The following is a 22,791-nucleotide window of genomic DNA, read 5'->3' as shown; positions in this document are numbered from 1 at the left end:
AACCTCATTTAGGTTGAGCACTGATTTTCAGACTTGCTAGGAACAGCTTTACTCACGTTTTTGAAATTTACTCTCCATAGCACAAAGATACACTGAAGTAGTGATGGGACTTTAGGCTCTTTTGTGGGAGCTGAATCCTTTGGATTGGTTCATGTCAAAGAGCTGTTCAAAAGACTGGCTCTTTTTATATTTAATTATATGCCAAAAGTCCAAGTGTGAACAGATGTGTTTAAAATGGTTCAAACTGAGAGTGGGAGTGTGTTTAACCTTTGAAATGATGAAATTCTAAATACAATTTTGAAATACAATAATAATTATTTACAAGCTAACTGTTATTAAGATGCCAATGATTTTGGGAGGGCACAAAGTGCTGACTTAATCTACTTCTGTGCTGATTCTTGTGTTGGTTCAGTGTAAAAACACATACAAATTACCGTAAATTTCGGACTACAGAGCGCACCTTGATATAAGCCGCACCAGCTAAATTTGAAGAGAAAATCAATTTTGTACATATATAAGCCGCACCTGAATAAAAGCCGCAGGTTTTCATATTGTAACATGAGATATTTACACAGAAAGACGGTGCACCGACACGCTTTTTTTAAACTGTGCCTGAAAATTGGCACCAACACGACAACAACACGGGATGAACACATCTGCAGGTTTAGAAAATAAAGCTGCACCAACACGGAAAATCTGCTTTTATTTCCTCTGAAAACTTTTGCCGTCTTTTTACATTGACCAAGTTGGATTCATTGATGTCGAGCTTACGTGCAGTGGCTCTATTTCAGGGGTCGGCAACTCGCGGCTCCGGAGCCGTATGCGCCTCTTTCAGCCTTATACTGCGGCTCTGCGTGGCTTGGGAACTGACACACACACAGCTCACAGTCCTGCGTAAAGAGCCCTGATTTTCAGACGCTGTGCGCACAGGGGTCAGGAGCAACTTTGGCCCGTCCCTAATGACACACTAATAAGCTCGTCCGTAGATGTATCATGAAAATCCTGCTGGAAATCGCCACAGAAATCTATTTGATGTAGTGATAAGTTTATTATCTGCTCTTGTCTCCGCGGTGACGTTTCACGTATAACACATCAGACACGACGCACAAAAGTAGAGCCACAAGCGAGTGAAAATGAGCCAAAACAAAAGTCTTTGGAGATCTTTTTAACAAAGGGGAAAAGGACAACTGAGGAGCCAGAAGAGGAGACTACGACCTCCAAGAAAAAGAAAGATAAATTTAACAGACAATGCCTACTTAAAATCTGGGTTTGTCGCTGCAGGTGACTCACGCACAGAGTCCGCTCTACGTAACATACGGGAAAAGCAAATAAGGCAATGAAACCTTCAAAACTGCTTTGGCACATGGAGAATAAGCACCTGGGATTAAATGATACGCTACGAGTTTTTTTGTTGTTGTTTTTTTAAAGAAACTGCGGAGTAGAGTAGACATAATCACATAATCAGCGCGATGCATGATGCAGCGGTTTGGTGAGTTGTATTTTTTTAATGCACTTAAGTTGTTTTTGCCATATTTATCTGCCACGTGTAGAAGGCTTGTCCGTGAAAGTAAAACCTACATTATTCCGTTACATTATTGTTATTATACAGTGTTATCTTCATTTTAGATGTCAAAAAGTATTTGCGGCTCCCAGTGTTTTATTTTATGTGGAAAGTGGGTCCAAATGGCTCTTTGCGTGTTAAAGGCCGACCCCTGCTCTGTTTCCTTTCTGTTTCTTTATCTTAAAAACTGCATCATATCCATTTCATGATGCGCAAAATGATCGTTCAAAATCAAAACTAGTGAATTCTTCAGAGCAGAATCTTTCCCCACGTCTGTCTCACTTTTACGTTTACAGCTAGAGAGCGCCCCCCAGGGGCCGTTATCCAGTAAAATTCCATATATAAGCCGCACTGCTGTAAAAGCCGCAGGGTTCAAAGCGTGGAAAAAAAGTAGCGGCTTATAATCCGAAATTTACGGTAGAAAAAAAAAGATTCAGTTTTTAAAAAATGAGACCCAGACCTAACCGGTCCTGTTAACGAACTGTTCAAAAGAGCTGACTCGTTCACAAACATCATATTTCTACACTGAGCTTAAAATGAAAGTGAAAAGCTACCGGTGTTTTAGTGTGTGCTCAGTGAAGAGGCTGTAGATTGTCATCGCTCCTGAACTAAAATGAGTGTCCAAACACATGATATTTTCCTGGCTGTGTCTTAGAAATACAGATGATTTTCCTGGAGTGCATGTAAACGTAGGGAGTGATTTCAATGGAAGTCAATATTTACCAATGTAGATTGTTTCTTAATGGTTGCATCTGTTTGGATAAGCCTTTCTAATTGTTCCTTAAGTAAAGTTACTAAGCAGTGGTGTGTCATTAAACCCCAGTGGGAGCAGTCACAAAGGCCAGCCGGAGATAGGGATCTGAGTGAGGGGGGTATAATGTTATTTCATGCTAATGTGCAGTTATCTCGGCCAATACAAGGAGGCTTAATGAGTAACTATTTAACAGCATCAAGAAGGAATGACAAACAACCATGAAATGTTTAATACCCAAAAAGTTGGGAGAGAGGGGAAAGAAGTATATAAAGTATATGTACATGTTTACATTACACCGATGACAATTATCCAATGGCATATTATGATTAAGATATATATAAATATATATATATGATTATAACAATCAGATGTGCAAAAACATGCCCTTCTTGGTTGAGGTTTAAGTATCGTATTTTTTATATAAAAATACAGATTTTAACATTTATTTTAATTGATAAAATAATAATTTTTTATTTCTACATTCCTAGGAGGCCCGTAAGCCAACATTTACCAAAATATCATCCATAAGAATAACTAAAAATAAATAATTCATTATTACTTTTATTTTGTATTTGTTTAATTTTCAAATGTAACACTTTGGTCCTGAGGGCTGTAATCACCGTCAAACTTTCCTAGCACAAAATCTCCTGACTCTACCTGACAAGATCTCCTGTTAAGTCACACTGGAACATTTGTGTGAGTTATTTTAGTTTTTTTCTTTTTTAAAAAGAGAATATTATACTTATATGGGGTATTATTTGCCAACACATGACATTATTTAGATCATTATATTATGTTTTATCAATAATGCTATATTTGCCAAACAAAGCATATTACAATGTGTAATAAGTTTATGTTCTGTTTTTGATGGTCTCATCCCCCTCCCCTTGCTTGCGCATTTAGTAACTCCCCTTTCAGAGCTCGATCACAACATAATCATCGTGAATCCCACTAATGAAACGACTGCACATTGCATCAGGTTTGTGAAGTTGTAGTGCATTGCTTGTGTGTAGATATTTACAGAAAATTGCATGGGTGACGTAAGCCTTACAAGCTTGTACAGCTAACCATAAGATCGCTAGATTACGTAAACGTGCATGGATGCCATCTAAAAACCTCTATGTTTTTGATGAGGGAACAACATTATAACATGGAAGAAAGCTTAAGTCGATATTGCATAATTAAATGTGCCTAAATTGTCTCTCGGAATAAATGAAGTTATACAGACTGACAGTGAGTTGTTGAGATTTATTGTGTTAAAACAGCGTCACAATATATTCAAAATAAAAATAAAAAAATCTGTTGCTTACCGTCAGCTTTGAGGGTCAACAGGACCAGAGCCAGGAGGAGGGACAGGCCAGCCATCCTGGAGCAGAGCGTGGGGACCAGGTGACACAGGTGACAGGAACAGGGAGAGGGAGAGAGAGTAGGGGTCCACAACAGCACACAGAATCAGGGTTCAGGCTGAGAGGGGCAGGCAGGCAGCTCCACGCTGGATGGAGGGAGCTGGAGGAAGCAGGAGGGCTATCACAATATCTGCTCCTCCTTTGTCTCACTCACTCGATGGGTCCAACACCCTGTGGAGGACAAACATACAATGCATATTAGAAACTTGAAACTACAATGACATGTAGATTAAACAACATTTTTGGATGATCAAGAGTGGGATACACGTAAAAACAAAAAGACTGCATTGATGTGTGCTCCAGTGTAGGCCTGTGTATTATATCATAAGTACCTTATGATACAATACGTATACAAGGACCATGACAAGATACATATCCCAATACACTGAGTATCATACAAAACATGTTCTGATACATGGAAAAGCTCACAAAATGAATTATTTGATTATGTAGATTAACCAATACAATATATTGCTGTTAATATTTTGAGTACAGCCCTACCTCAGCGGTAGAGCTGTGGCACATATGCAATCCCCATGGTAATGGAGGCCAATGCCTCTTCTCCGACCTCTAATTTTCTTCCTCTATAATGTTCAACAGAAAAAAAAGCATCTCGCTCTCAACATAAATATCAGATCCACTGAATGCTGTCGTTGTGTCCTTGGGCAAAACACTTAACCCACCTTGCCCCCAGTGTCTGTGTACACTGGTGTATGAATGTGTGTGTGAATGGGTGAGTGGTTCCTTTATGTAAAGCGCTTAGAGTGCCTTGAAGGTGGAAAAGCGCTATATAAAAATGTGACCATTTACCATTTATGACTACAACAGAGTCATAGCAATGGCTTACAACTACATCTAGAAAACAGGACTGCTTTTCATTGTATAAAGTACAACAAACTAAATAGAGAGCTTTCTGAATTCACTACTTTAAGCAGATGTAAATAAATTGAATTAAATGTATGCAGCACTTGTAGCTTGATAGTTAGCATGTTAACATATTAGCTGTAGGTTGCATTGGATGACCATGACCCTGTGACCCCTGCCTGCCCAGCACTGGCCTGCCACGGTCCGTCTAACTGCCACGTTATTTGTCCAGGGATGTTCTGCAATTACCGCCACTGAGTCTGGGCAGCAGTAATAAAAGGCATGCCGCAATTAGTGGGCGCCGAGAGGGGGTCCGGAGGGTGTGTGTATGTGCGTGTGTATGTGTGTGTGCGGGGAGCAGAATATCTGTCACTTTTCATTTGGACCAGGGGCACAAAGGGGTCCGACCTGTAACCTACTTTTCACACATCTCTGACTGAGGAGGGCACAACAAAGAGCCAGCACACACGGAACACTGCAGCGGCCACGACTGATGAGGGAGGCCAGGGACAGTTACAAACTACTGGGACAAAGACTGAAATCACACGCCATCGGAGAGGGGAGAAAGGATTAAAGTAATAACTGTTGAAAATTGGTACATGAGTCTACAATGGCAAACTATGTGACAACAGCAACCGTAAAAGTTTAAATGCTGCCATATATTCCACTACACATTTTTTATACACCATTGCATAAATTTGAAGATACACAACATAACTTTTCGGGTCAGGATCTTGCTTTGCCCAGATTGTTCCTATGGCTTTAAACTAATCTATCTAGCATTTATTTAATGGCAGGTGTGTTTATAGTTTAAAATATGAAACACACAAAACATGTCTTCTTGTGAATGGTGTCGCCTCACATTGTGCATGTTTAGAAGTTGATTATTTCCCATGTAATTGAGCAAAATTTGCCACTATAGATATAATGTGTAAGAAGATCTTGAGGTCAAAATAAGTCTGCTGCGTACTATGTGCATCTAATTATAAAGCATTTTATTGTCCAATAAACAGAAAGCATGTGTTAAAATGCTAGTTGTTAGTTTTCACCGAGGTCTGGTCTCTGAAAGGTGTGAAAGGCGCTTATAAACTTCTCGTGGTGAATAATTTGAATGTTCTAAATGCAAAGGTAACCGTGGAATAACTTTGGACGATTGCAAACTTGAAAATGTATTAGCTCTGTTTTTCATGTTTTTGGGGCAGTAGATCAGCTATAGTGCATTTACATATAAACTATAATTAACTACAATCAAACCATTTTATTTCAGCATTCAAACAAAGTGCCAATGGGAAAACTAAAATGTTCTATATTTTACTTATAAACAAAAGGCGACACTTTCTCAGGTTGCAGCAGATAAAATCACATCTATGATGAAGCTATACTTATACCTTTATGAATACAAGTAGGACAGGTGTCAGATAGCACGCTATATAAAATGCTTATAGCGCTTCATTCAAGCTCAAAGATTGTATTACCGTGTCCTACATCTTACACAAACAGCATGGAGAAGTTTTCACCTCTCGGCGACAAGTTTGTTTGTACTTTGTGCACCATTTAGACTCCAACGCCATCGCCCTCATCAGCAGCACCACAGGAGAGATAGCACAAGAGATGGAATGTACCAATGCTCTTGACAGATTTGAAATGAATCTTTTTTTCTTTCAGTCTCATGAGATGCACCGTGATATAACAACTGCAAAATTTTAGGCATAAATGCTATTGCACTAAAAATATTATTATGAGGCAGACACCAGACAGTTTCTACATTCATATAAAATAATTCTAACAAAGCTTGAGAATTAAATTAAAAGCATGACCCATCTTTTTTTTTGTCAAAATTTTTCTGATAAAATTTGTTATCTGTAAGGTTAAGAGGTTATTGAAATCTCAGAAGCCATAATGAGCAAATTACCTCTATAAACATGTTCTGAAATGCATGGGATTCTTGGATTAATTTAGCAGGTCATATTTTTGTCTTCCCTCAAATGTTAATAATCCAGGCCCAAAGTTGGTTTCAAAACAAATCACAAATTTAAGTCACAACACTTATCAGAAAAATTCTCATTAGAGGTTCACCCCAAATTGTTCTACTTTGTTTAGTAAATGGCATCCTGATAACTGATCTACAAAACCTTCTCCCACATATCTGGCTCCTTTTATAAGATCCATAAACCCTGTGTAGATAGCACTCACAAAGACACAATGACAGACACAGAGAGGAGAGAGAGAAGGGGGACAGGTCTGGACACGCTCAGGAAGGCCTGTCTGTCATGAGCACCTTGGAGACAGGAAACTGCTTCCACTCTTTCTGCCGATGCACACACTCGCTCCCACCAAATCACCCAACACATGCACTTCCTTCTGCAAACAACCCCAAACACCGTGACTGACGCGGAGTCTCGCTTATCACGTCCGGGCGGGGAGCGGACAAAAGCCATGGGAAACGTGCCTCTGAAATGTTTACGCGTTGAAATGTTTGAGAATCTTTTAAGTGTTTTTAGTGTAACTTTCACTCCTCCTCGAGTGTGGATTCATGCGCCAACTTGTTCGCCATTCTTCAGTCTGCTGCTTCTCAGACAACAAGTCATTCTTCCAGCTGGAGGACAGGGAGAAGAGCCTGCCAATATTCTGAAGGCAAATACTAGACTGGCGATCGTGTTACCAGTCAAATTAAATTGGGAGGTGATACACCAAAACACCAAAACTCAAATCCTTCACTTTATTCAGTCATTTGTAGTTATGGAAATAGGCAGAAAAACATCTAGTGCTAATATATCAAGAATGATCATTTTTGTGCTACTTTCAAAATGTGCTAGCAAGGCAAATGCTTGACTGGAGATCATGTTACCAGTCAAATTAAATTGGAAGGCAATCCACCAAAACCAAATTATTCAGTTTAGCTAGAGTAATTTGTTGCTATGGAAAAAGACCTAGCGCTAATATGTCTGGAATGCTAATTTTTGCGGTTCTTTCATTATATGCTGGCAAATTTTGAAGGCAAATGCTAGACTAGAAATCAGGTTACCAGTTAAATTAAATTGGAAAAAGACATAACAGTAATGTGCAGAGAATGATATAACATGCTAGCAAGTTTTGATGGGAAATACTGAATCAGATTCCCAATAAAATGGCGCTATCAATTCACCAAATTCACAAATCTTCACTTTATCTAGACCTAGCGCTAATATGTCAGTTCATAATATGCTAGCAAATTTTCAAGGCAAATGCTAGACAGACATTTGGCTGACCAGTGAAATTAAACTGGGAGGTAACCTACCAAAACCCAATTTCTTCACTTTATTTAGATTTATTTGAATCCACAGAACAAAAGCCTAGCATAGCAGTGGTACGTCAGGAAGGCTAATTTGTGTGCTTCTTTTATAACGTGCTAGCAAATTTTGAAGGCAAATGCTATGCTGGCTATTAGGTTACCAGTCAAATTAAACTGGGAGGCAATCCACCAAAACCCAAATCCTTCACTTTAGAATCATTGGTATCCATAGGACAAAGACAGAAAAAGACCTAGTGGTAATATATCAGGAATGCTAACTTCTGTGCGTCTTTCATAACGTGCTAGCATTATTAGCAACAGCTGGTTCTGCTTTAGATAGCAAAGAAATTTTGCACAGCAGCAGACAAGCTTTTAAAATGTTTTGCATGAATGACAAAGACAACAAGAAAAGCAGAGCCAGTTTAATAAATATAGTTAGTCATTAGTCTAGACTTATTTATAGCAATTAGTGTTTCTTAATAAAATGTTTAGGGCATAGTTTAGAGTTTTTGAGTCCCAAGTTAGTAGTACCTTCTTGGCCCACTACATGTGACATCAGACCCTTACAGGAGGAACATTCACCAGGGCAGCAATGAAAAGAGGTATTGTTCCACGTCCCACCTGTACAGAATAAACTAGCCTTATAGGGAACCACTGAGCCATGGCTAGCCCTCCAGGGGGAAAGAATTTGAGGTCACACAGCCTGGGGGATGCTGGGAAATTTACAAAGATCGAAACCCTAGCGTCAGGTAAAAAACAGGTAGGGGACTGGCCTCTATAAAAGCTCTAATGGACGCTGTCTGCTGCTAGGTATAATAACTTTTCATTTGGCTGCAGAGGGAGCCAGCTATAAAAATCCATTATGGAAAGTGATATTTAGCTGCCATGGCAAGGGGCTGGGGTAGACGCTAGAGCTCAAATGATGAAGCTGCTGCACAAACACTGCGATTTGAAATGGACACTTCAGATTTCAAATTATGACTTAAATTATAGTCCACAAGCAGGTATACAACACAACTCTGCATTAGAGGGTAAAGCGAATTTAGACTAAACCAAGCAGCCTTTCTATACATCTACAGTAATACATACAGGAGAAAAATATCAAAGCGATAAAGACAATACACGTGACAGCAGATATTTGTGCAAGAGATGGGGAAATATTGATAAGCTAGGGTTGCACTGGACAATATGGCAAAAAATTTAGCCCAATTTTTTTCCTGAAAATTGACCAATTACAATTTCAAATGTTATGATTTTTTTCTTGTTAAAACAATTGTGGCTTTTGTCCAATTCATCCCTCCTGAACTCTAGCCAAGACCACACACTTTTGCAATACAAAGATCTAGTCTGAAAATGTATCCTGTCTTCCCGATTTCTGATGGGCGTGATTGACAGGTGGATTGACCAATCAGAAGCAATTAACTAAATTTGAGGTAAAAATAAGTTAGATCTAAATCCCACAAGGATATTGAAAAGAACATTTGAGGCACGCGCTTTAAATCTGTAGGTGTTGTCCAACCACTACAATCTATGTTTTTGGGTGTCAGACTCTAAAAAACAAGCTGACCATTGAAAATTTGAAATGAGTGGATCACAATTCAATTCAAAATTGACTGACAGCCCTAGTCTATTCACATGTGTACAATACTTAACTTTGGCTCCACTACCACCCAAAGACTTTGTCAGCTGATTTTATCTTGAACAAAACTTGAAAAAAAGGTGTGAATAGTGCAGTGATTGTGGGTGTAAACGTCATTAATAATCCAGTCTCTCCAAATGAGAAGGACAAGCCAGGGGCCACATATCCATAATTATCCTAAACATGTCACTTCCTGCTCTGGACCAACTGCATCAGACTAAATACATGAGAAAAGTCCCGATTGGACAAGAGGCTAAAGCCCACAGCTCCTGAGCTCCACAAATAAATGCAGTAATGAGGGAGATTGGAATCAGCAGTTTGGGGATTTGACCGTAAAGGCCTGGTGGGGCTGCACTGCTGTCAAAACTCTTGAAATTTCTTCTAGCAGATTCCAGTTTAATTGAATTGGGAATGTTTAATCAATTTACCTCAGCTTACCTTGCCTCAAAAACCTCAACTTTTAGTGTTCCAGTTTGTTATTAGAGAAACAGCATAGTACATGCCATTTCTGTAGCAACAAACTGGAAATTAAGAGACTGGAAAACCAAAGCAAACCTAAGAGACCAGATAATGCTCATTTGGATCAAACCGGTTTTCTACATATTCACATTAATCTTCAATGGCAGAATACATTGATTCACCGACCGTTGTCTAATACAATAACAGTATACCCAACTTTTATTTCCCTCAAAATATTATCTGGCTGTACACAGTTAGCACTAGTATAGCAGAACACATGAGTACAAGACATGAGGCCCATACTGTTGGAGCTAAACATGCTTCACCTCCTCTTCTGAGGCTCTCCCCTCTTTTCCCTCTTCCCATTTGTTGCTCTGGACGTGTCCCTCCCCCACTTCTCCTTCACCATTTCCTCCCTCCTCCTCTCTCCTCTGCTTCTCATTCCTCTACTCTCCCCTCTCTTGCTCCATCTTGGCCCCATCGGTCGTCCCCTCCAGGGGCCCCTCCTTGCAGGCGGGCCTCTGGGTGCTGCAGCAGCCTCCCCGTTGGTGTCGGCGCCCTGCCCGACATGCCTTTCAGGGCCTGGGAGACTGCAGGCCAGACTTTCTGGCTCCACTGCCATTGTTTGCTTGGCTGCTTTGCGCCTCATCCCCAGCAATGGATTAGCATAAGAATACCCCAAAAAATGGAGGCATGGTGGGCATCAGGGACGACTCCGTATGCAGCATCTTGGCTTTGCATCCTTCAAGTCTGAAACGTAATTTTTCACATACTTTTCATATGATCAGTGCGAGCACCCAAACAAGCCATCAAAACAAAGTAGTCAGTTACCCCCCAACCTGGCAAACTCCATATTGATATCAAGTGCGCTCAGTGAATCGAGTTATCAATTTGGGACAGCTCTTGCTGAAAGCGTTTATAAAAAGGCAGAACATCATGTTTGAAGCCGTTTGGTCGAAGTGCTACAGCGGAACAAGGCAAGAAATTAAACTTTGGTTAATGAGGGAGAAAAGCACAGACTTCTTTCCCATTAAATGCACAAAGCACTCCCCTCTGCAAGTTTTCAAAAACAAAATGGTCCCTATTTCTGCTAAAACATAAAAGTCCGTCCATCAGTGTCAACATATTTGGATTGGTTTGCTTTGGCCCATTGGCTTCAGAACAAACCACAATGCTTCCCTGTGATTGTCCAATCAATGTTTGAATTCAAACTTCATGTGCTAAAATCAGGGGTGCTCAAACAAACCAGCTCGTGACCAGGCATATATATATCAACAGGACTCATTAGTGCTTATCTGAAGAGGTGGCACTGGACTCTAATGTGTTTTTAATCAGGCCTATCTCCATAGAAACGCCTCCATCCATCAGCACTACAGTGAGGTCTTTGTCCACTCGGACTCATAAAGCAAACACGGGCAGACCATAAAGCCGTTCATAACCATAAATCCAGACAGAAATGGTTCAGACATCCACACTCCAGAGAGACCAGAGCTCACTAATGCACCAGCTGTACTAGCTACATGCAGCAGGCTCTGGTCCAAAGCTGCTCCAAACATTATTCAAACATCACACAAGACATGGAAGCCCAGTGAATTCCTTACAAATGACCAGCTGGTAAAAGGTATGCCAATTAGAAAAGTATATAGCAAGTACAGGTTCATTTTTAATGTAGCGTAAAGATATTAACTATTTTTGTGATCAATTTGGGGCAGAGATCAAACTTTGAAGGAAGAAAGTTAGGGCTGAGCAATGAATCAGATTTGAATAGAGTTCAAGATTCAGTCATATCTTATCGTCAATGATCAGTTTGGGTCATTTGAATCGAGGACAGCCAATCAAGCATGTGGTTTGGAGCAGAGTTCAGACTTTTGGATGAAGGAATTTGACTATTTTTTCTGTTAAATGGCATGTATGTTGTGTTTATGCATGTTGTGTTTCACAAAATCTATACTGAAAGCTATGTTCATGCTGTTTTTGAAAAGAAAAATTTAATTAAAAACTGAGATTGACCAATGTGAGGAAAACGTGTTTTTTTCTACTATATTGTCAAGCCCTAAAGAAATTTGACTTTTTTGCATGAAAAAACCATATTTACTGATAATTGAAAAAAAAAACAAACAAAAAAAAACAAAAAAAACCCATCAACAACAATATACTAGTATATATATTATATATTCTAACTTTCCACATTTTTTAAACATTTTCCATTAATTCATAACAAAAACAAGGGACAATAATGCATTCTCTTTAGGTCTATCACAAAAATTACTATATCGACTTATCGTTTTGTATCTGAAAGCTGGAACAATATTTTTTAGGTCAATATTTATCGTGGGTATTTTTTCCTTTGCACTACTGGGAAATTTGTGGTTATGTTTTGGCTATATGATAAGATTTAATCTGTGAAAGGTTGAATCAATAACTTCTATCACTCATTACAGAGGCAAACTAATGTGTTTCGTTCCGCTATTTATTTATTGCAGCTCATAATTTTTTAACAATATTGTACATTTAGAATAGTTTTGTGGTTTAAATCTACTCTCGAGTTCTTGAGTTTCAGCGTCAGTGTCATAAATTTGTTTCAATATTATCGTTTATCATTTATATATATTTACTTCAGAAATATATCAAACCTCAACATTTGTTATCATGACAGGCCCAATTCTCTAACACATGTGCTTGTAAACCCCTACTTGGTTGCCTCTATTGCTAATGCAGTTATGGCTGTGGAATTGGCCACCTGTCGATAGCGCCTATCAGCTGCCCCTAGCTCCGACGCCTCCCTCGTTCCAAACTCCTCCCAAACTTTGGCAGCAGGAATGCCGGAGCCAGGTAATGGAAAAAAGCCCTACAAACACACAAACCTCTGTTCTTCCTCGGTGTATCACCATGCATCACTCAACCAGGCCCTCCACAGCTAGTCATTTCACTGCACTGCTTAAAGCTAATCTCAAGGCTTCATGGTAAATTCTCTTTAATTTCTCATAACACTGAAGCTGCCCTGTTTCCAGTTGGAACCAGTGGAAAAACCTGACGGGACATAAAAACAGGAGTATTAAATATAGCTGTGAATGTGGCGAGGAGAGCACTGGCTGTGTTTGTGCATGTGTGTGTATGTGTGTGTGTGTGTGGCCAGTTTAAATGGTGGACTCAGCGCTTGGTTTCAGCCAAGACTCGGGCCAGGCCACAGAGCAGCCATTTAGGTGGTCCACTATGCCTGGTCTATAGCTTTGTAAACAACAATATTGTACAAGGAAGGTATGAAGTTAAGAATGAAAAGTTGGATCACAACTGCTCTATTATGATGCTGAAATTGTGTTTGAATCGATGTGAATGGTAGTTGGCAACATTAAAAGGTAGAGTTGGTAGGAGTTGTAAACAAAACTATAAATCAAAAGGGCTCCAAATACTGTTATGGCAGCTGTGTTTGTGAAGACTGTTGTGATGTAGTCTGCAGTAACAAAGTATTTATGAGGAACCATTTTGTTTTTCAATTCATGTTTAGGGCTCCAGAAAAGAAGCAAAGTGTATTAAGAGAGGTACAGTAAGATTAAGTTGTGACCAAACACAAAAAACACACAAAAAACAAAGTGGATACTTCTTTCCTTGAAACATCAATAACTTATCACAGAAATGATTCATATAGTTTATGCAATAGGCTCTGTGCACAACGACGCCCAACAACCTCGCTGTTAACGTCATTGCTTCCTGTGCAATTTTATCTCTGCGAGGTTTTTGCAGAGTCACACTAAAATGACTAAATATTTAAAGATAAGGTTTGAACAGGGAGCAGTGTGTGGATGTCACAAAAAAAACTGCACAAATAAAATGAATACTTCACCGGAGGACACTTCTGCATTTAGAAAGAGAGGTTTGTGTCTCAATGCTAGCGTTAATGTTAATTTTGAGGCATAATAAATATTAAAACAACCGTATAAACTGAAATATTCTACATATAAAAATAATTGGGTCATCTTTAATCAATTTGAATTTTAATAGGTTGTTTATTTTATTGTTTTCCGATTTTAATAATAGTGATTGTTAGCTCTGAGACACAGTGAGCTAGCTAGCGTGCTACTGTGCACAGAGCCTATTACTTCAAGTGACTATGAAACAGCAATGTGTAAATCAAACTTTATGAGACATTCAGGGCCAATGACGGTTCAGTAAATAGACTTGTTAATTAATTTACTTAATCCTGGACCGATATCCTGGAACTGATACTCTAGTAATTTTTCAGACCAGACATTCATTAGTATCAGTTTTGGTGCCTCCCCATTTTATTATGGTCTCTAATGACGACTGGAATTTTAAAATGGGCCTATATCAGACACCATGTTATTTGGGGTCAATTATTAGAATGTACCGTTTATTTGCCTAAGCAGATGACTTTTTTGTAGGCCAATAGGCCTACAAAAAAACAAAACAAAATTCTATTAAATTAGGGATGTTAAAAGTATCGAAAATCAGACATACTAATCGATACTAAAACTAGTATCAAAACTAGATACTCAATTGAGCAGATTTTGATAATAAAAAGTCACATTCACAGGACAGAAATTACACTTCCTGAACAGCTTTAGAATGATCTTGAGCTGCATCAGAACAAGTATAAGACACATAGACTAGTATACACCCATGGACCACTATGGAACTTATCTGGATGACTGAGGCATTACACAGATACAAGAGAGTATAAAAGTACTACCATTTAATGTTGAAAATCACATACTATTACCTAAATAAAGAGTGTTTCTACTATAAATGTGGTATCGGAATATGTATTGAGTCTATTTCTTCATATCAAAAAACAGTTTGAAATGTTAGCATCATGACAGCACTACATTAAATATTTGTATGTTTATATTCCAAATAATACTATCTCAGCATTGAAGATGAATAATTTTGAGGTTTATGAACAAACTAAATGTATTTATATCATAATTTTAGAAGTTTGATATGCAGATTTGTGGGGAGCTTCTTTGTTCCGGGCTGCAGTTGTATGCTGTGCAGTGCTGCGAGCAGTGGGTGCGTGGTGCGGTGCGCATGGGGCGGGGCGGTGTGCACATATGGCAGTGATTTGGGAGCTGCAGACTGGACGGCTCTGCTCCGAGTCTGTCAGTGAGGCCTCAGACATACACACACACACTCAAACACTCTACTGCTCTACACATACTTCCACTACTACTCAGAGCAAACCAACGCAAAACTACGACTGCTTTAAATAGACTGGTGGAATAGAAGGCGGCCTGGATATCAAAGTGAATGGTCCGATAAAGTACATACCCAAGAATGCACTGCTGGGTTTCAGATGAGATCACAACATTCTATAGGGTGATAATATTTAATACAGATGAGCAGCAGCCAATATATTGTCAGATAAAACATTTCTGAATTTACTGTTTAGATATTTCATGGCAAAGTACAATGTAATCTATTGATACTTTGTGGTGACATCACGGTGGGGGTGTTCAACATGTATGTCTATGACGGAATGTTCATCAGTTACCACAGTGACACGATGCCAAAACACAGGCAAAAAAGTTAAGATAGTCTGAAAACTCAAGAAAAATACAAAATTGATTTAAACAACACATATTTAGGAGGAGTCTGTGATCAACGTTTAGCCGTTTGATTTTCACAAAAAGGTCAGTGACTAACTAAAAACAGTTGGCTAATGCCAGCTAGCTTGTGACTGTAATGTTATTTGAGAGGGATTTGTTTAACAAAATCAGCTCACCTGTTGTAGTTCCAGCTAAGTCAGTTCTTTGTGGTCAGTTGTGTTACTAAAGCCTAAATTAAAGTCTAACAAAGCTTCAGATAGAGCAGTGTCAAGTGTTAGCATTACACCCCCAGGGAATGTTGATGACATCAGCTGCAAAGTATCAATAGGGGAAAGTGGCTCTTGCCCCCCATCTGGGAGTATAGCATCACATTGTAGACTCTGAAAGTCACCAATACTAAAATGTTTTCTTATCTCCCTGATCTGACAACCTGCCATACTAGCATACACTCACTTTCAGGGACCATCATGCAAAGTTACCATCAAACATGAATCATAATTTCATTTGTCTTAGTTTGCCAAAAACTACATACAGTTTGAAATTCATGTATAGTCCTCCAAATGCTTCAAATCTTCAACATAAAACTGGCAAGAGTAGAGGGAAGACTGAACATTGAACATAGATAAGAATCATAACTGAAGCTAAACCTCTCGATTTAGACATAGTGTACAGTCCAATCCACAAATAGTTCAAAGATTACCTGCATGCTCAACGCAACAGCATGTGAAATGAAGCTGTGTACAGTAAAACAATTGAAAATACTGCAGTCGTACGGATGAAACTCGGATGTCTACTCAACAAAACCATACATAAGCACAACTGTTCCTTACAAGAACACACTCAGACACACGCACACATGTTTGGTCTCACAGTCTAACAGCACACAGCCTTCAGGCTCAGGATAATCAGGGCTCTTCCTGCTCTCCTGCTCCAATGCAATTAATCAAAGCAAATGACAGCTCAAATGACCCAATCACAGCTCGCAATTAACCAGCAGGAAGCCTTCTGATTGGCCGGCTTTGCCTTCAACCCCCAGGTCAGGGGTTAATCTTCTCAAAAAGTCACTAAACAACAAAAGGGGTACAGCTAATCAACTTTATAAGAGAAATCACTGGGACTGTAAACAAAGTAATGGTTGTTTATGCATTTCAAGTTTGAAGTCTATTGCACTGGATTAGTCAGCCTACTTGGATCATCTGCTTTGTATATTTTTTCCCCCCAGATGTGTTCAGTTTGGCTTGCTGTCATTATTTAAACTATCAGCATTTAGATGCCTCTAAACTCTAACTGAAAAACAACAGGCCAGGAAGTTACAGAATCTATATTGTTAGATAAGTTTATGTTTAACTCAATGTTAAAAATGTAAACAACACGATAAAACTGTATAATAACAAACTATATTGACAAGTCAGTTTTAAACATATCTTTGGGTAAAGATCTGATATTTTTTCATACAGCACAACTTTTCAGGATGAGTTCAACAGTATCACATCACTGACGACTGTACAAGGCTACTACATGTTGTACAGAAGAGTAAAGAAGCAAAAGCAAGCCAAGAAAGTTGCAACATGAGAAGAGCAGAGAGCTTGCACTGTTACTACATATACAGTAAACACGCAGTAAACACATGACTCAGGACCAGTACTGTACCTGGCTGATGGCTCCGCGACTGACCTAAATGGAGGTGGCTGCACAGCTCCATGGGGGAGTAGAGTTTTCAAAAGGAAGATTCAGAGCCAACCTGAAAGAGAAGAAAAACTTTAGATTTATTTCATTCTTTGTACTCCTAAAAGAAAAAGAAAAAAAAAAAAACTACAAATGAAATGTGTCAAATTTTTAAATGTAATAAACACTACAACATATAATCTAATGGCTTTGTTTAAGTGTCATTCATTTAAAAGGCAAGATGCACTTTAATGAACATGAATAATTTAAAAGGTGGTAAAATTGGCACATTGGCTACTTTCCATCTGTAGTCTCTGGCCTATAATGGATTTGATATTCGATGTCTCTCGTGGACTAAAAGGGGCTATTGTCGGAACAGTCAGACCCATCATGTCCCATTACTCGCCTAAATTGTGAAAATAGCAACTGATCAAACTCGAAAACCAATATAAATTTTGTGGACGCCCTTAATGGGTGGCACAGCAGCACACATTAGCACAGTAGCACCTCCATGGCCACAGAGCTGGAGTGCCTCAGGGCTCAGTCATCAGGCCGGTGTTGATGTCGGTGTGTTTGCAACTTGTTTGTGAGCAGATAAGTGGAGCAGTGTGGCGGCCAGCTGTAGACTCTGCTGGTGAGCTCCCACACAGAGACGCTTTTCATGGGACAGTGACCAGCTCCTCAATGGGGCCTTTATATGAGTGGCGGAGGCAGACGTCAGGAGTCCACTTCACACCCACGCACCAACACACTTGTACAATAATGCAGACTGAGCAAAATACTGAAAAAAAATCTAAATATTTTCTTTTAATTATTGTAATCCATCAGAAATATAATCTAGAAGATTACACTACAAGTTTCTGTTCTTTTATCAGTTTTTTGCTGCATTTTTAAATAGTTCAGTATCAACAACAACACGTTAAATACTAAATATGAAAATACTGAAATTTTCTTATCTACAAAAACACAACTGAAATATCATTTTTGGGAGGGATATGTTTCCTCTACTAATACACAGATACAAAATGCTCCATTATTACAGGAAAACCATTTGCTGTGTAGCATTTGAACAGTTACCAACTCAATTTGCAGAATTCAAAATAAAGGATTACTTCTTTGGTCAATTATAACATGTCTCAATCTATTCTACACTAGGGGTGGGCATATAGCAAAACTAACACACTATATTACTATACATTTTGTATTAACCTGTTGATAAAATTCAGATGATAATTTGGAAATCCATCCAAAATGTGCAAAAAAACGTGCCTGTAAATGTCTCTGATGAGGTTCAAATATCACACAAAAAGTGAGTGGCCTTTAAAGTGATTCAAAATTTATATTAAAATGAATCACAAAAGTGTCGAAATATGTATAAATACAACAAGTAAATTTCCATTTTTCATCCGTTTTAGGGCTTCATTTAACTTAAGAGCTTTCCCTAATACAATCTGCCCTTTTGCACACTGTGGGCACATTTTTGCCTTCACTATTTGCATTCTGTATCCAATTTCCTCAACTGAATAAAGAAGACGAATAGTATCAATAGCCTAGGGTGAGATCATAAGTGTCCAGCAGCAGCTCCTGTGGTCGTAAACCCCAAACAGCTGAAGCCAGAGCCTCCACAAATCAGCTGGAGATTGTCCTGATGTCAGACAGTGTAAACAGACCCACTCCACCCCGAGGGAGGAGCAGACATGACAGCGCCCATCGGAGGAGGAGGACGAGGAGGAGGAAGGTTATTCTAGAACAGACCAGGAAAAAATACATGTCCGACAGAGTGGTCATAACGTAACGCTGCCTCCTAAACAGCTGCCAAACACACACACAGACAGACAGCACCTTTGTGAATGCTCAAGCCAGGCCAAAAACCAAAAGTCCAAAAGTGAAACAAGATCCTGGTTACACAAGAACAAAATTAAGTTTCATCCAACTATTCGATTGGACGCCTGATGCTGTTTTTGGATATTTTCAAGTCATAATGCATTTCAGTTCATTCCAATAACTTCTTTGGGGTTATATTGCTACAGTCTGGTGACGTTAAATCAAAAGCAAGATCCCCGAAAGCTATTGTTTTTTACCCCCACATCCACCATCCTGTTAGATAAGAAGTACAAACTAATAATTGTCCAATTGGGAGTCGAGAGTTGAATCTAGGGCAAGATCAACATTCAGTCATGTCGAATCAATGTCTAATCAGGGACTGTGGTTTTTCCAGTGTCTCTCATCCGTCAGTAAAAGAGTGTGGTTTGGGACTTTCAATAAAGAAGCCATGTTTGTGTTAAATGGTCCTGATTGTGATGTATTTGAGCCAAATTTATCTTACCCCAGTACAGATATACTGTACAAGATAAGACTGTCAAATTGTCAGATTAGCGCGCTGTCTGGATCCAATTACAAAGGGCTTTATTGTCCGGTAATCAGAAAGTAGGGATGAGCATGCGAGTTGTTATTAGTGTTACCATTCAAAATGAGGTAGTTGGGTTTTTCACATTTTTAAGTTCTGTCTTGCTTAAGGTTATTTAACTATGAAATCAATACTGAAAGGGAAAAAAAGAAAAAAAATCAATCTGACAGAAAAAAACATCATTTTATTGCCCAACCACTTAGCATTGTACCTTATTCTTCGTAACTTTAGGTTCATATTCAGCCTGCCACAATAATCACTATGCTGACTTCTCGTTCAATATATGAAAGTTCGAACAATATATTTCTGGGGCTCAATATTTATCATTTGTACAATTTCTTTGCAAAAGGTAAGTCTTTTTCAGTTTTTATGTAATATGGTCAGATTTGAGCTGTAGAGGCAAAATAAATAACTTCTATGACTAAATATTGGTTCATTCTGCTGTTCATTTGTTGGAGCTCAGGCCTTTTAATGAGACTGTCTATTTAAAAATCAGTTCACTGGGATTATACTTCTTTGCGTCAGTGGCATAAAGTAGCTTCAATATCGTTGTTTATCGCAATATTTCTCTGTAGTCTATTGTGCTTAAAAATGTGTTATCGTGACAGGTCTAGTTCATATAGTAGAGATTATATGCTCATACCAAAAGGAAAAAAGGAAAACCTAGACGTCCTGTGCAGGAGGTAAACAGACATGAAAATAACCATTTCCACAAAAACACCACAGAAAATTAATATAAAGTAGATGTAATTCTGCACTTTAATGCAACATGTGCTGCGAATTAAACTAAAATTGTGATACGAACAACTGTGTCCTAAAATCTGCATCAGCATTTTACTACAACTATATAAAAATACAAATGTGTTAGACATCTACAATTGCGGTGTGTCAGACAGTTGAAGGTAAATTCCAAGTGTGAAAGCGGTGAAACCAGTCCTCCCCTCCTCCTCCTCCTCCTCACTGTAATAGACTCAGGTATGCAGCCCATACACACGCTCACCTCCCCAAAACAACAGACCCGGGCTAACACCGCTATGGCACAAACAGCACATTATTCTCTACTTATTAGCTTGAACGGAGACAGGGCTAATGAAAAGACTGTCTCTGTCTGCTCTATCTAATCCGCAATCCATTGGTTGATCCACTAATAGACTAATTCAATACTGTGCAATATTATACATCTGTGGCCTGTGTGTCCGGCTCGTTCTTAAGTGACGCTCCACCTCCAGGTTAAAGAGGTCATTTCCAATCTAGACTCTAACTTACGCAAATGTTCTGTGTTGAGCTCTGTACACACACACACACAAAAGTACGAGCGAGTGCTAGGCAGAGGTGAGAAGTATTCAAGTTACATATACCTGAGTAACTTCTTAAAGAAATTGTACATTTCAGCGTACCTTTTTACTCAAGAGTAAAAATATTCTGCTAGTAATAGTAAAAGTTTACAACTGACAAAAGGTATGTTGACAATATGAAATGATTTGAACATCTGTGTTTCTTGCACCGCTCCTTCAGATAAGGTTTAGATCGTCTTGTCTTTGTTTTGTATCTTTTTGAAAATACCAGCTTTTTAAATTATTATTATTATGTTTTGTTCTTCCAATTACATTCATTAACTTCTAATTATAAATCAGATGTTATGCTCTGACAGTTACTCTTCAGTTAGTCTTACTCGCGTAGTAGTTTTCCCAAAAACTTTTTACTCTTATTTGAGTAACTTCTTGGACCTCTGCTTTGTACTCCTACTTAATAATATATTCTGAAGAATAGTCACTCATACATAAGTACAATTTTTGGCTACTTTTCCCACCTCTGGCTTTTAAACATGTGACAAAGTTACACTATGGGGTTGTGCGGTGGCATTGTCAGACAGTGGAGTAAATACATCAACTCCAAAGGGGCACCTCAAACAGCACACTACATTGTTCCTTGAGCACAGTCAACCGCTAACAGATCTTTACAGGGTGTTGGGCTGCACAGCTGGTCAGTCCTCAGAGGAAGTGCATGTGTGGTGGAGCTCTGATTGTTGCTTTCACTAAACCAACAGAGAGAGACACAGAGAGGAAGACAGAGGAAGAGACAGGGGGAGAGACCAAAGGAGGGAGACACAGAGAGAAACAACGAGAGAGACAGAGAGAGACACAGAGAGACACAGAGAGAGAGACACACACAGACACACAGACATAGAGAGAGAGAGAGACATACAGAGATAGACATAGAGACATACAAAGAGAGAGATACAAAGAGAGACACAGAAAGAGAGAGACACAGAGACAGAGAGAGGCACAGAGAGAAACACAGACACACAGAGAGAGAGAGAGACACACAGAGAGAGAGAGAGACAGACAGACACACATGCAGAGACACACCGAGAGAGACATACAGTGGGAGAGGAGGAGAAAGAGAGACACACAGACAGAAAGAGAGAGAGACACAGAGGGAGAAACGGGGAGAGAAAGGAAGACAGAGATGGAGAGAGGGAGACAGAGAGTGACATAGACAGACAGAAAGCCAGAGAGATAGACTCATGCCATCAATGTCCAGTAACACTCCCGGCTAGGTAAAGACAAGGTCTATGGAGGGAGCATAGCAAGGCCCAGGCCTGAATAAGGTGTACTTCTACCCCTTGTGGTGTCAGAGTTGCCCACCAAAAACACACTTTATAATATGTTCTTCACTACATTTGAAAGCTGCACATCCCAGTCAGCCAAAACGCAATAGGTCAGTGTGTGGCCATGAGTGATGCAATATTACATTACTTTGGACACAATTAGCAAATCGAAAAGACTGCAATTTTTGAAGAAGCACTAACAACAAAATCTCTTGCCTTATTCTGCATAAAAACTGCTAACCCTGTAGTTTAGATCTGTACAAACATGTTCTGAAATGTGATTCTTTTATTAGTTTGTCACATCATAACTCAGTCTGTCAAAAGTCCTGGATGCGTTAAAATTTTGAACTTTGAACACAATCCTATTGTTTCAACATGAAACGCAAATATACTCACTTGACAAATGAATCTTAGATATTTTTTTCCTGAATCATGCTAATCTACACAACACAAAAACAGTAAAGAAAAGAGTGAACAATTTATGTGTCCAGAGTCGAGCTGTGACCATAAACGGCCCAGTCCTCTAATCCAGGTGGGAAGGAGACAGCACCGAGGGCCACAAAAAACAGGACTGGAGGAGTTAAAGATCA

The 22,791-nt window shown here is 39.1% G+C and overlaps 1 protein-coding gene across 2 annotated transcripts in view; it reads right to left on the bottom strand.

Annotated features, from left to right (window-relative positions):
• LOC117382178 (bone morphogenetic protein receptor type-1A-like) overlaps positions 1–22,791 on the bottom strand; it is a 48,101-nt gene that overhangs the window by 18,018 nt on the left and 7,292 nt on the right. Inside the window, exons 2-3 of one of the 2 annotated variants that reach the window (XM_033979269.2) lie at positions 17,169–17,259; positions 3,626–3,892 (exon numbers count right to left, since the gene is read on the bottom strand). In XM_033979269.2, the coding sequence (XP_033835160.1) occupies positions 3,626–3,680 (55 nt within the window). In that variant the 5' untranslated portion in view covers positions 3,681–3,892; positions 17,169–17,259. The remainder of the gene's footprint in view (positions 1–3,625; positions 3,893–17,168; positions 17,260–22,791) is intronic. The other variant, XM_055227431.1, reaches the window with a different exon arrangement.

The sequence above is a fragment of the Periophthalmus magnuspinnatus genome, chromosome 15 (genome assembly GCF_009829125.3).
Source record: "Periophthalmus magnuspinnatus isolate fPerMag1 chromosome 15, fPerMag1.2.pri, whole genome shotgun sequence".
In the NCBI taxonomy this organism is placed as follows: Eukaryota; Metazoa; Chordata; class Actinopteri; order Gobiiformes; family Gobiidae; genus Periophthalmus; species Periophthalmus magnuspinnatus.
Note: the sequence above shows the minus strand (reverse complement) of the source record. Positions and strands in the feature narration are given on the sequence as shown.